This window comes from Natator depressus, chromosome 2 (genome assembly GCF_965152275.1).
Source record: "Natator depressus isolate rNatDep1 chromosome 2, rNatDep2.hap1, whole genome shotgun sequence".
In the NCBI taxonomy this organism is placed as follows: Eukaryota; Metazoa; Chordata; order Testudines; family Cheloniidae; genus Natator; species Natator depressus.
Window position 1 is genome coordinate 184,576,948 of NC_134235.1, and position 14,558 is coordinate 184,591,505.

A 14,558-nucleotide genomic window follows, 5' to 3' on the forward strand; every position below is an offset into this window, starting at 1 on the left:
CCAAAATCATCCCATTTCTTCCCAGCTTTGGGTCATAGTTATTTAACAAAAGAAAACTAGTTCATACTGATACTGCTTCATTTTGGCTTTTTAGCATTTTATTATTTTTTTAATATTGTCTGTTTTATGTTTATCAGTGTTTTATTTTAACTTTGCAGTGGTCTAATCATCTTGTTAGGGAGTTCTTTATAAATAAAATGGTCACTATTTTTAGAGTCACATTTACAATGTGATATACCATTATTGAAGATATGTATTTTGATTGGCTTTGAAAATGGATTTGTAATAAATTAATCTCGCATGGTCTGATATTAAGTATCTTCTTAATTTAAAAAAAGTTTGACCTTATTAGTAGGTTAAAGATAAAAGGTAGCTGAATCACATTAAGCATGAATTCCCATGAAATACTTGTATTCATGTGAGCATGATTTGAAGATAGGAATTTAAATTTTTTATCAAAAATATCTATATTTAATTCATTCTGTCATCATTTATATTGTATAAATCAATGCAGGCAATCAGATGATGCATAAAAAGTCACTGTTACTAACAATAGTATTCCTAAGGGGAAGGGAATCAAGCAGCTACATGCTACAGTATTTCCCTTCACACAATTTGTGAAGTGGTTTTTGCTGCTTCCCAAGCACAGGCATTGTGCTTAAGAAGAAAAAAAAGTTTTGAAATTGGGATATTTTGAAAGGAGAATGATGATAAATATTCAAAATGTAGTAACATGAGAGAGAAAATCCTTATTTATTTAAATTCTGAGATTTTGAGTCTTCCCCCTACATAATAGGTTTATTTAATTTATTTCAAATAATGTGTTAATGTATAAAACATTGTGGAGCAGAGCTGTTTTTCAGTTTGACTGTAAGTCACTTTGTATAGCTCAGCTGAAGTTACTAAATGATGCTTTATATGGTGGATTGATTTTCACAGTTGCTATTATCCTTTTCTTGTTTAAATTTCCGTTCATGTTTTTTTTTTTTTTTTAAAATAAATGCCTGTTAGCATATCTCTTTCATTTACCATGCCATGAGATTCCTTCAATCTCTTATTATAAACAGTAGAGGTTCCAATCTTTCAAAATTATGTATGTCTTTTTCTGCTGTGTATAACATGCAGTATTTGTGATTTAGGCCGAAACACAAATTGCATACATGTGATTAAGGCTGGACTTGAACACAGATATTTTCTCCACTGTACCATTTTGTATTTTCTAGTTTACTTGGATTGATATAAATAGGAGAGCGTGATATCTAAAATAACCTACATTGAGTAGTCAAATTCAGTGCAGGAAATGTTAACTCTGTTTAACTTACTTATATTTATAGCTGATCGGTATTACTTATTGAACATTTTTATATGTGATTCTTCATCCTCTCAGGTTAGAGCTCCTTAACTATAAATTTTTCTCATACTTACCCCCAGAGTTTTTGGATCAGTACCAGCCTATTTAATTCAGACTATATTCTTGCTCTGTAAAGTCAATGAGAATGATGTTCAGTAGTGTTTTAACTTCATTATTGAAGATAACAAATGCCCTTGGGTTAGTATACCCCCTGTTAGTACAATCAATCCAATTGTATGTGTCTTAACTCTGTAGAAAGGTAGCAGGCTTCACTGTTGGCCTTTGAGTTCTGAAGAGCACAGTGTCCAACAGATCCTCAGTTGAGTCTCAATTCATGGAGATGACTCTAATGGACATTTTTATGCAGAGATCATGGGAGCCTTGGAAACTATCTTTGTACTGAGTACTGTCAATATCTGAGAAGTTAGATCCACTTTTTGTGACACATATACTAAAACTAGTACTTTGTTTCCTGAAACGTTTTTAGGCCATGGTTAATTGGGACCCAGTGGATCAGACTGTTCTAGCAAATGAACAGGTTGATGAAAATGGCTGTTCGTGGCGTTCAGGAGCAAAAGTGGAACAGAAGTACCTCAGACAGTGGTTTATCAAAACTACAGTTTATGCAAAGGTGAGAGTATGAGGTTTTGGGACCTCACCCCATAAAATCTTTCTTCAGGTCTTCATCAAACTAGCAGGATAATGTTATGCATGCATGCGCACAGACACTATTATTCCTATTTGCCTTTCTCCTCCTCCTCTAAAGTAAGAGATCTAAATAACTGGTTTAGGATTCAGCAGTGGAAAAGTCAAAAATGGGAATGGTTTGTTTTCACCATTAGGTGCTATTTGTTTATATCCAGTTTTTATTTTTTTCTCATATATGGCCAATCAGGAAGATTAGGTTTGCCTTTCACACGTGCTTCTTATAGGTAAGGATCAGTGTTTTAAAATATATTTGAGTTGAGTAACCCTGTCAGTCTCTTCTCCCTTCACTTGTCATGTGAATCTTCAGCTAACAACAGGGACTGAATAATCATTAATTATATTTTTTAAATTATTTTTCCTCCTTGAAGCTTCTACAAAATATTTGATCATTACCCATTTAATATAAACAATCAAGGCACATACTATAGGTAGATCATCTTTCTGTTTATCTACACTCCTCTTTTGTATCCACTTGCTTTCTCTGTGTTACTATGTTTCTCCCTTTTTTCTCCAGGCTACTACTTTTGCTTAACCTCCAAGTATGTGCTTAAGTAACCCACCGCATAGCAATCATGCACAAAGGGTCAATGATGTGTTATGCATCCAACCTTGGATGTTGCATTAATCAAGTGTACCTTGTTTCTGCACATAACGTTCTTTAGGCTTCCAGTATGTCAGGAGGGAGTTTTTTGGTTTGTTTTTAGAATTGGTTATTGTTACTGCACCTATATTCATTCATTTCTTAAAATAAAGAAAACAAAAATTGAACAAAAATGCTGTTTGCTCATATGGCACTTCACCAGTGATGACACATTTTCAAGCATAGAAAGAGTGACAATGCTTTAAATTTGTAGCAGGAACCCTTATTTGTTGACTATGCCAATACTATTTTAAGTAATCATGCCCATGTTCTCTCATTTTTCAAAACTATCGGTAAACTTTAGATACTGTCAAGTAACATTTATAGATTCTTTTTTTTTAAAAAAGGTAAATTTTAATTAGCTTTTTTGTTTTGACAAATTGCTTTTGGTAAAAGTATAATGGGCTTAACTGGTGGCATTATTATTCAAACTGTTATCTGTGCATTTTAGAATCTTACACCAAAATATTTAGTTACTATGGTTACTCAGCTAGGACTGTATGCAGATTCATTGAAAAAGCTATCTGTTAGTTATTTCTGTATACAACTGTAAAATGGTATAGTTATTTTTTATGCACAGCCAGCTAAGTCTTCAAATCATGATATGTAAGGTTGGCCTTTGTTAGCCCTGCCCTCTCCTGAAGGGGTGCTATGAAAATTTCAATAACGTTTTGATATTTGGTTTTAAAAACTCATCACCAAAGAGCAGAAAATAGATACATTTCAAATGTTGCAAAACAGAAATAACTTCAAAAAAAATTTTTTCATGAATTCTTATCCCTGTTTTTTGTCCGACTCTAGGGTAATATATTTATACTTATTTTAAAAGTGTGGAAATTGGCAGGAACCACAAAATCCTGCCACAGTTAAGTTTATAGCTAACTCTGAGAATTGATTTCTCTGAGTGCATGTTTTTTAAACAGATATTTAGAGGCACATCCTTCCTGTGGTATATAGGTTGAGTAGCTGGATAGTACATTATGAAGTTTTAGGCATAGCTTCCTACCCAACCCATGGATGGAGAAATGGTCAGTGAAGGGACCTACCAGCTCAGTTTCAGCTTTTCCCTTGGCTTGCCCTTACACCTAACAGTCCCTTTCTCAGCATTGTGTACGGAAACCCCTCAAAGAAGGATTCCAGCACACAGGAGTTTGTACCTTCTGGCCCGGGGTTAGGCATTCAGCCCTACCAACATCCACACACTGTGGAATCATGGGAGTTCCCCTGCTGTCCCTCCGTTTGCCTCTTTTTGAGGTAGAGAGCTAAGTGGGTGTCACTGTGAATGTATTCATGGATGCATATGGTTTGTTAAAGTGCATAAATTACATCACAGATATGAAGAAAAAGGCAACTGAGGAACTGTCTAATTTGTGTGAGGCAACAGAAGGAAATATTTCAGTGTTGTTAAATCCCATATTGATTTGCCTTTAGAATTAGAATTCTGTGCTCCATGGAAAATCTTTGATTGTGCTGTTAATATCAAGGACAAAGGAAATCTTGAAAAATATCACAGATTTAAAAAAAAAATAGTGCTTATTTCCTACTGTATGATTTTATTTGCCAGTATTTAGAACAGCATTTCATGCTGAAAAAAGTGAAATTTGTGAGTGATGAGCACAGGTGGGATTAATAATTAACACAAAATCCTTACAAGGAGAGAATGCTCAGATTAAAAGCAAATTCTGATTAACTTGTATTAATGGTTTGTTATGCCATAGAAAAGTATTGCAGTATATAACTAGTCTTGTGTGTCCTGATTTCTTGTTTCTTGAATATTTTTCTTGTTTTATTTCTGTGGTACTGTGCAGAATGGCTGCCTCCTTACTCCACAATAAAGTAAAACCAAATACTGCCTTTTAGTGGAGAAGGGATCTTGACAGTATCTCAGCTAAAGTGCATAATGTAAGATAAAGGCTCAGTCGTGAGGAGAATAAAAAAGTTGCCTTTTAATCTTTAATTTTTCAGACTCTGGAATTTTCTGCTTCCCGCACTTAAGGTTCTGTCAGATTTACCATCCCTCTGGCTGAGTGGGGTGGATACAAATCCCTTTGGAGCCCTTACTCTTGAGTCATGTAAAGCACTGTCTCCCGTACAGGGGCCCAGAGCACTGTCTCCACAGCTCTCTTGGCACTTGTTAACGCAAGGAGTGAACCCATATCCCCCACACAGCAACACAGGAATTACTTGTAGGCATCCAGGCCAGGCAGTTCTTTCAGGCTTAATATAAATAAAGTATAGCATTAAATGCTACAACACTATAGATCTAAATTCCTACTATAATAGTAACTAAAGCAATGGACTTTCAGGATTAATTTTTTTAAATAGAAAGAACTAATCTATTGCAGTGCTTGAAGTCGGATTTGTAGAATGAATATGACTGTTTTTTCTCCAAGTGGTACATTTGTGACTAAAGAATATGGGAAAAAATTCTCTTCAGTGACATAAAGAGAGAGAGAGCTGACTATTTTAGGAACTTAATTATCTTGTCTTTTATTGATCTCAGTTGTATCTGGTCAGGCAGCAGTGTTTGTTGACAGCCAGTTACAGAATATAGAAAGAGGCAAAAACTGCTGAGAATTGAGGCCCTTGCTAGTGAGATTTTGAAGCAGTACAGTACCAATGTTATTTCTCCTTGTGTGTGTATATATATATTTTTTCAGGATACTTCACACTTGGGAAATAAGATTTAAGTGTGACCTATAGTAGTGTAGAAAGAAGCAATTGAAGGTAGAGGAATAAAATAATAAGAGATTGGGAAAAATAATTAAAAATCCAGTTCTGTAAGAAAAAAAAAAAGACGAGTTGGAAATACTTCAGTAGAGTATTAAATAGATGAAATATATGTAATGTTATCTTTATTTGCCACCATATTGTTGTGTGTTAAATTATAGCAAATGACTTTCTGTTGCACCATAATACTTGAATTATATTCAGTTACTGTATTGGGAGTATGGGTAAATGTAGGTAAGAACTTAAATTTTGCCAGCTTAAATTTAACAGATCTTGAGTATACCAATGGCTTCCTACTAATGTGATTTCAAACCCAGCACTTTTCCCCACTATTTTGTGTTTAAGTGTAAGACATTTTTGTTTGTTAATAAATTGAATACTTCTGAAGTAAAATCATTTGCCCACTTCTTTGTGTTATCCTCTCTTATATTCGTGGAGCAGTTCAATCATCCAATTTCATAAGTGTCATCTGTAAGTAGAATAAAAAGTTTTGGTTTTACATCTTACATGTTAAGTTTTGATTTCCTCATAGGGTAGGAAGTGTCTGTTTACTTCATTTACTGTCACTGAAGTATTGAAACTCTTTGTATCGGTAAGGATATGATATCAGGCATCCATCTGTCATAAAATTCATATTTCCCTAAAGTCAGATAGAGATTCAGTTTTCTTTATTTTAAAATCTGTCACCCCACTCCAGCCCATCCCTTTTAGTGCAACAGAGGAGGGATCTCTTCTTTGTTCGGAAACTATTGGGAAAAAGTTTGTTTTAAGTCTCTGTACCCTGAATTTATTTGAATAGATCGCTATGTATAGGCTCTATTACCGTATAATTCTTGGCTAGACTACCAAAATTTGACCTGGCTTTACTTTGATTTTGTTTCTATTGAAGATTGTTATTCATGCCTTGCATTTCCCATGTCAATTATTACAATTCCTTCTTTTAGATCTGCTTAAAATTGGTACCTTTTAACCTTCAGAAAGTCACAGAATGGTGCTACTCTCTTACTTGAAAGTGGGACCATCTCAAAGGATGATATTCTCACTGACCTTTAAATCTGCCCTTCTGACTTCCATAACCTTCCTTGGACTTGCACTATTCTAACGTTTTGATCTCATTTACCTTCTGTTTTACTCACACCTCATTTACTGTACTCCTCCTTCCTGGTGTTAGAGAGTTATTTTTCTTGTGATGCTGTATCTGTATTGTAAATTTCCTTCCTTCTAGGCCAACCAAAGGGAGGGAGAGTTCCATCTAGAAAGAGAATCTGCTACTTATTTTCTTCAAGTTTCTCTTTTAAAAGCTTCTTCTTAAAAGTGAAGATGGAGTTTATTTCCCTGCCAGTTTTATCCTTCTCCATTTGGCAAATAGTATTTTCTGTTTTTCATTGGTTGCAGAAGTCAGTATGATAGCTGTTATGTTTATTTCTCTGTGTGCTGGACCTACTACTGTTGGTTGTTTCTCTAGTGTTAGCTAGTAGCTAGTTAACAAATTCTACGAAGCTGTTGGCTTCAGTGGGAGCTGTACACTTATTTCTGAGGGCAGAAAATGGTTCCATGTTATTTAAGGAATCCCAACAAAATGGGCAGTGATTTTTTTTTAAGTATCAGCAGTAAGAATAACATAACAGAGTTAATGATATTTAAAGTTTAAAGAGATATTTTACAATCTACAGGAAATTCCACACTGGATTATATCAACCATAATATCAGGAAAGTTTCAGGTCTAAACAAGTTAGACAATTGCCTCTTTAAATGAAATTGTATAGCTTTAAATATATATTTAAAACACAAAAATATATGTAATATATACATATTTGTGATTTTTTGTGTGTGTGTGTGTTGTGATGGGGGGTGGGAAGATTACAAATGTATGAAACATGTTAATAAATTGATAGCATTTTAAGTGTTTCTGCATTCTGTCTCTGACTAGAGTTTCCAGGATCTTCCCTGCGGCTGGTTAGAGATTCAAGTGTGTAGTTTATTTGATCTCTTAGCTTTCTTATATATGTGTTAAATTAGCTTATTTACAAATCACAAGTATTTCTGCGAAAGATTTAAAAAATGTCTGCCAAATCATTCCCCTACCTTTCTAACCACTTTCCTCAAAAATATTCAGATCATGTCCACCCCTGGAAGATGCTCTCATATCTCAGTCACTTTTTCTGATCTGGTACTGATATTCTTTACTATTTCCTTTTTCTCCCCCAGCAAATGTAGATTTATTTCTGTCATTTTCTTGGTTATGAATGTGATCATTCTTTAATCTTTCCAGTTCTTTGGTACCTTACTTATGTTTGGGCTGGTCTATATTACAAAGTTAGGTCAATTTATCTACATTGCTCAGGGCTGTGAAAAATTTCACACCTGGTATGACGTAATTAAGCTGACCTGAGCCCCTGTGTAGACATTGCTAGATCAATGGAAGAATTCTTCCGTCAACCTAGTTACTGCCTCTTGGAGAGGTGGATTTACTATAGCGATGGAAGAACCCCTTCTGTTGTTGTAATCAGTGTCTATTCAACAGCACTGCAGCAGCGCAACAGCAGCGTTTCTAGTGTAGACATACCCTGACTCCTGATTTGTATTTATTTGTTCATTTTGTTAGTGTGTGTATTGCCAGAGTGCAGTTTAAACTTTTGTTACACCCTTATTTGTCTTAGGTCACTTAACCTTTTTCCTTGAATCCATTCTGTTTGTCACTTTATCGCATTTGATTTTATTCAGTTTTTTGTTTCAGACTTTGCTCTGCCAGTGGATGCCTTTATTTTCCCTGCTGTTTTTGGTGTCTAATCTAATTACAGAACTAGCTTTTGGCCACATTTATTTATATTTTCTCTATGGTTCCAAATTGTATCTTCCCTGTTTGAAAACAAAGTGAGGGACCAGAATTTTCAAACTTGGGTACCTGAAGTTTGACTCCTAAATCCATATTTCAGGCACCCAAATAAGTGTCTTGATTTTCAGTGGTGCGGAGCACCATGCAGGCACACACTTATGTGAAGAATTTTCTGTGCTCACAAAGTGTATAAGGCTATGTATTCACTGCAGAGTTAACTCTAGTTATTTACACTCAAGTTAGTCTAGATTGAGTGAGAAGGTATATCTCCATTGCAGTGCAAGCCAGAGCTCAGACTTATGCTCAAGCTCTAACCCCCCTTTCGTCTACACACAAATATCTCAGACTCTGGCTTAGACTCAGGGTCCTAGGACTCTGCAAGATTGGAGGGTCCAAGCCCAAGTCAATGTGGGACCCAGGGTTTGAGCCCTAATGCTTTGCAGTGTAGTGTTCTATGTTGGGGGGCATCAGTGGCTATACTGAGTGTCATGAGCAGCATCACCCACTTCAAGTCTACCATGTCTGTCGTCGTTCTCCTCCTCCTCTTCCTGCTGCTGCTGCATCATTAGTTCTGTCAAGTGCCTTTGGTGGGTCAGAAAATGCTGCCAAACTGACCAGCAGCATCACTTGGAAGCGCTGCCCACATCCTGAAACAGGAGCAAAAGCCCGAGCAAGAGAAGTTTCTGAAATAGCGATACCTCCATATTGCTGGCTCCAGTAGCTGGGAGTACACAGACCAAAATGACAACTCATCAGGCTGTGCTGGCGGGCTGTCCAAATTTCCTGTAACATGCGGTGTGGACAGTCAAATTTTCCCACACTGCACCATGAACAAGGGGCTAAAGCAGCCACATTTCAGGAGGACATTGGGATGTCTGGGGTACAGTAGCTTGGACTCAGATCCGTGTACTGCAGTGCGAACATTGGAGCCCAGGTTTGGGCTTGGGTTAAAAAACTCTTAACCTTTCGTTGGCAATCAATGTAGCTGCTCAAGCACAGGGTTCTCAAACTCAGGGTCTGCTGACTTGAGTCCCACTAACCCGGAACTTACGTTGCAGTGTAGACATACCACAGAGTATGTTTATGCTGCTTTAACCCCACAGCACTGAGTCTCAGAGCTAGGTTAGATGACTTGGGCTCGCAGGCTGCAGGGCTATAATACTGCAGTGTAGATGTTCGGGCTTGGGCTGAATCCCAGACTCTAAGACCCTGTGAGAGAGGAGGGTCTCAGAGCCCAGGCTTCAGCCTGAAACCTCTACACTGCAGTTGTATAGCCTGCAGCACGAGTCCTGCAAGCCCAAGTCAGCTGTGTTCAAGCCATGGGTCTTTTATTGCATTGTAGATGTACCCACAGAGGCCATCCACACTGCAAAATAACACTCAGGCTGCACAGTGTGATTGGATTAGCTGCACAAAGTGATTATCATCTGAGGAAATGTGCTAACCTGATCTGTAGTTTATATTTTCTAATGGGCCAGCCAACACAAGTTAAAATCTCTACCACACTCGGGTTGACTGTTTGTGTGCGTGGAATGGACATGAGTTAGGGGCTACGTTAAAATTATAAAGAAAATCCTGATAGTCATGCAGTGGATTTTGAAGAGAACAGTATCTGTCTAGCCAGTCCTGTGTCTGTTGACCTACTTGCACACTCTTAAAATGTATTTATATATAATTATTTTAAAAGAAATTATCCACTCATTGGTTTGTACTCTGCATTCCTTGCATTGGGTTATTATATGTAAGCACTCAGTATTCACTGTAGATAGAGCCCAGTATTCTTTGGAACAGGACACTAAGCAAGGTAAATAGTCTTAACATGAACATTTAGAACAGTACATGGAACAGTAAAAAGAATTGTTGGTTTATATTTCACTAAAGTTATTACATAACTTTTTTTAAAAGCAGCAGCAGCAGCTTGGCATTCTTATAGCTATAAATCAGCAGAAAAGGAAGTGGTTAGTTGAGGATGTAAAAGAAGGTTAATCTAATATGGAATAATAATCCAAAACAGTATTTAGCTATGGAGTGTGGATGACGAAAATGTATTATATTGTGAATCATAGAGTGAATCATAGTAAAAACATCAGTAGCCAGCAACTAGCATTTGTAGCATGTTTTAAGTATATAATTTTTGACATTTTTAGTATAATTAAAATATAATAATTGAAAAGAGCAAATTGTGTGTTCAGTAATTATATTCTGTGAAGTGGAGCCTAATTAGTGACATATAGTATGAATGATCCATGTTCCCTGGTAATTGTAAATTAACAAAATAATAAAAGGCTTTCATGTTTCATGTTGGAGCTGTGCAATTTAAGGAAAGTGATACAGCATATTGACTTCCTCTACTTAGAAATTAACTACTGAACATTGTATCAACTGTCTTTCTGTCTGACTCATGCCTCCAGCTGTATTTCTGCCAAGGTAAAAGATTTGGACAGTGCTGGAATACTGTTAGCAAAAATGTCAAATCTAATGAAGTATAGATTGAGATGGGGTTTCCATAATACCCCCCTTTGTTTAAATTCTTTGTGTTTCTTTAATTAAAAAACCTTTGCAAATTCTGTAGACAAAATGAGCAGATTTAACACAAAAAAGAAAAGGAGTACTGGTGGCACCTTAGAGACTAACCAATTTATTTGAGCATAAGCTTTCGTGAGCTACAGCTCACTTCATCGGATGCATGCATGCATCCGATGAAGTGAGCTGTAGCTCACGAAAGCTTATGCTCAAATAAATTGGTTAGTCTCTAAGGTGCCACCAGTACTCCTTTTCTTTTTGCGAATACAGACTAACATGGCTGTTACGCTGAGATTTAACACAATGCTTCCAACAGCAATCAGAATGCTGCCATGCTGTTTGTGTGCCTGAGCGCGCACACTAAGAAAGCAATATGTTTATAACTGACTATATAAATGTACACAAACTGCATACAAGTTACATTAATGCAAACTGCTACATTATGGATGGGAAGAAAATAATGGATAATGTGGGAACCATCGCTGTGAATTTCTTCTTTGTTTTGTGGGTAGAATCTTATCTGTAATATTGTATTAACATAACATTTTACATTTAATATACACCATTATTGTCAGTTAATATTATTTGCATTGCAATAGCAACCAGAGGTCTGTCCCATTCAGAATTGGGCCTGTTGTGTTAGGTAAAATATAAATAAAATTACAAAAATCTCATAAGGTATGTAAAACTGGTGGACAGCGTCAGTCTCATTGTTATAGTATGACAACTAGTTGAGTTTGAAAAATTTAGGATAAATAAATGTGACCTATCTGAATACAGTTTCTAGGCTATTGGCTAGAGAACTAGTCCAAATATAGCATTCAGTCCTGCAAACACATATGCATATGAACAGTCCTGTTGTGCTCAACAGGACCAATCACATGCATGTTTTCAGGATCAGGACTACAATTAACACAGATTTAAAGTGGTATCTTTCCTTGTTTACTTTTTCTTCCTAGTGTTCCTGTGTTCGCTGTTTAAGACTGCCATAAGGAAGCTATGTCTCAAACAATTGGATTTACCACTTTTATGGCCTTTGCCATGTTCCACTAGTTCTTGAAAGATATGAAATTGAGGGGAGCTATAGTGCAAGAACACCTTGTTCATGTTTTTACTCCTGCAGCTCTACTGCTGTGCCTCTTTATAGAACTAAATTTGAAAGTGTTAATATATGTGTTTTAATATAAGCTATAGTTCTTAACACCTCCTTTATATTGTGCCAGGCCATGCTTGATTCTTTGTCTGATCTCCCTGAGTGGTATGGTATAAAGGAAATGCAAGCAAACTGGATAGGTGATTGTGTTGGATGTTATCTTGACTTCATGTTAAAGGTGAGTCAGAAATTTGACCATCCCTTTCTTTGTGTGGATTATGCAAAATGACTGAAATGCATAATGGGATTTCTCTTAATATCTAGAAGACTTTTGAAAGTTAAGGATACTATTACATATTGTTTGTGTGTGTTTATATAGATGTGTTTATTGAATGTAACACTTTGCATCATTTTTATTCTTACTGCACTATAACATTCAAAGTTCATTGAAGATTTCCTGCAGAAAGATTGTGGCAGACCTTAGTATTTTTGTAAGTGAACTTTTACTCAATAACCCAAATCTATGGCTGATCAGAATTCACAATTCTAACCCAAAGCAAATTAAGATGTGAGATTACTTAAATATATCAGGTTTAATGGAAAGCTAATGTCATGAGACTACATTTAACCACTGGATGGAGTAAAAAACAGATATGTAGGGTTAAGATAAAATAAAGAGGACAGGTATGTTGAGCTGTGTTTCTGAGGGTTCTGGTAATGATCATATCAGCTTCATGAGTCACATTTTAAAAGCTCCTGTTCTTCATTGTACTGGAATTTATTCATGGGAGAAAGGTAGTATGCATCCGATGAAGTGAGCTGTAGCTCACGAAAGCTTATGCTCAAATAAATTTGTTAGTCTCTAAGGTGCCACAAGTGCTTCTTTTTTTTTTTAGTAACATTTTAGTAGCCTCTCATTAGTATAAAAAGCAAGAAACTGAAATCGTTCACCAAAATTTGTTGTTTGAGTTCAGCAGTTTGGAACCCTGTAGCTGTTCAGTTCTGTCTGTGTGTCCTAGGGTCCACAAAGTCCACTGAAGAGTGCTGAGAAGTTATACATATCTAACTTTCATCTCCAGCCATTCCCAAGAAAAGCCAGCTGCATCAAGTATAAGTGTTTTTGCTAATGTGGTTGTTAGCTCTTGGGACAAAAACCATACGAAACTATTTTAATTCTTAGTAGGACTAAAGAAAAGCCAGTAGTATTTTGCAGCTGAGTCTTTAAAACTATTTTTGGTTAAATGCTTAAGGTACAGAAGCTTTCTTTGCTTAATATTTGTTTTTCTTCCTAACATTGAGTCCTGCCAGCCCGCATGACCACAGAAACTTTTTAAAGCAACAGGGGTTGTTGAGGGTGCACATATATACCCCTCAAGCCTGTAGATATCAGTAGAGCAACAGGGGTAAGAGATTTGTTTGTTTTTTCTTTTCTTCCACTGGCAATGGAAGAACTCCACTCTTGGGAAATCTGTGCTAAATTGAGCCTCTTTATATTGAAAGTACTATTTATTGTAAGTACTATGTTTAATGCAAATTAGATACTGAGGAACCTAAAGAAAAGTGCCGGATAAAATAGGTAGGTAGGTAAGGAGAACTTAAGAAAAGTACAGGTACACTTTGCCCTGTGCTCTGTTCACAGAAAAAAGAGAATATTTGACATCCTTTTGGAAAGATGCAAAAGTGAAATGACTCGATGATGATGATCAAGTGAGAGATTTTCAAAGGTACAAATGGTGTTAGGTACCTAGCTCCCAATCACTTCGGTAAGAGTTAGGTGCCTAATTGCTATGACCTAACATTTCATAAATGACTAATGACTTTAGGTATTTGTTTTAATTTCTGGGAGCCCAAATTGAAATACCTTAAAGGGGCTCTGCACTTCTGAAAAACAGGCTACCTTAGTTAGAGGCTTCTGTAAATGTATGCCTCGATGTGCATATGAAAATCTCCTCTGAGGGCTCCATGTGCTAGAGCATTTACCTGGACCAAAATTCTGTAGCAATTCTGCAGTAGCTTCATTTAAATTTTAAAAAGGAGGTTTTTAATTAATAAAATATGAAAATAAATATCAGTACAGTGTCCCCAGTGTTAGTCACATATTACACTTAATTTATTTTGTATTTTGCCATCTTTTCCAGTTTTCATTATGTGTTGTAAGTACAAAAATCTGCATCATTTAACTTCATTGTAGAAATGTCAGTGGGGAGGCTGGAGACGGAAACAGTTTAAAATTCTGTTTAGATTTCAGATTCAGCACCTCATTTAGATGAATAATGGGGCAATTTCTGTCAGAACTATTGTCACAGGATGCCTGCAGACTCAGAAAAACAAGATTATCTTCATTACCACTAGGGGCATAGCCATAATTTTTTTTTTTTTTTTTTAAATGAAAGTTTAGCTTCTGGAGCACAAGGCGGTGGCAAGGAATAGATTTTCATGGTAAATTCTGTAGCCACGGAATACACCAGTCCCTAAATAATGCTTACTGTGCATAAAGTCGTTAGTCATTTCCGTATAATACATCAAAGTGATTTGCCAACATTAACTATGATGATCTCACAATGGGTCTGATACAGTGCTAATTGAAGTGAATGGAAAGGCTTCCATTGACTTGTGTAGGCATTGGATAAGGCTAAATACCCAAAGAGGTTCTTAAGTATGATTATCCCTATTTTAC

The 14,558-nt window shown here is 36.2% G+C and overlaps 1 protein-coding gene across 3 annotated transcripts in view; it reads left to right on the forward strand.

The window, feature by feature from the left end:
- The window catches only part of LARS2 (leucyl-tRNA synthetase 2, mitochondrial), a 108,218-nt gene that overhangs the window by 41,918 nt on the left and 51,742 nt on the right, over positions 1–14,558 (forward strand). For all 3 annotated transcript variants that reach the window (XM_074943273.1, XM_074943274.1, XM_074943272.1), the window contains exons 7-8: positions 1,839–1,982; positions 12,012–12,119. In XM_074943273.1, the coding sequence (XP_074799374.1) occupies positions 1,839–1,982; positions 12,012–12,119 (252 nt within the window). The remainder of the gene's footprint in view (positions 1–1,838; positions 1,983–12,011; positions 12,120–14,558) is intronic.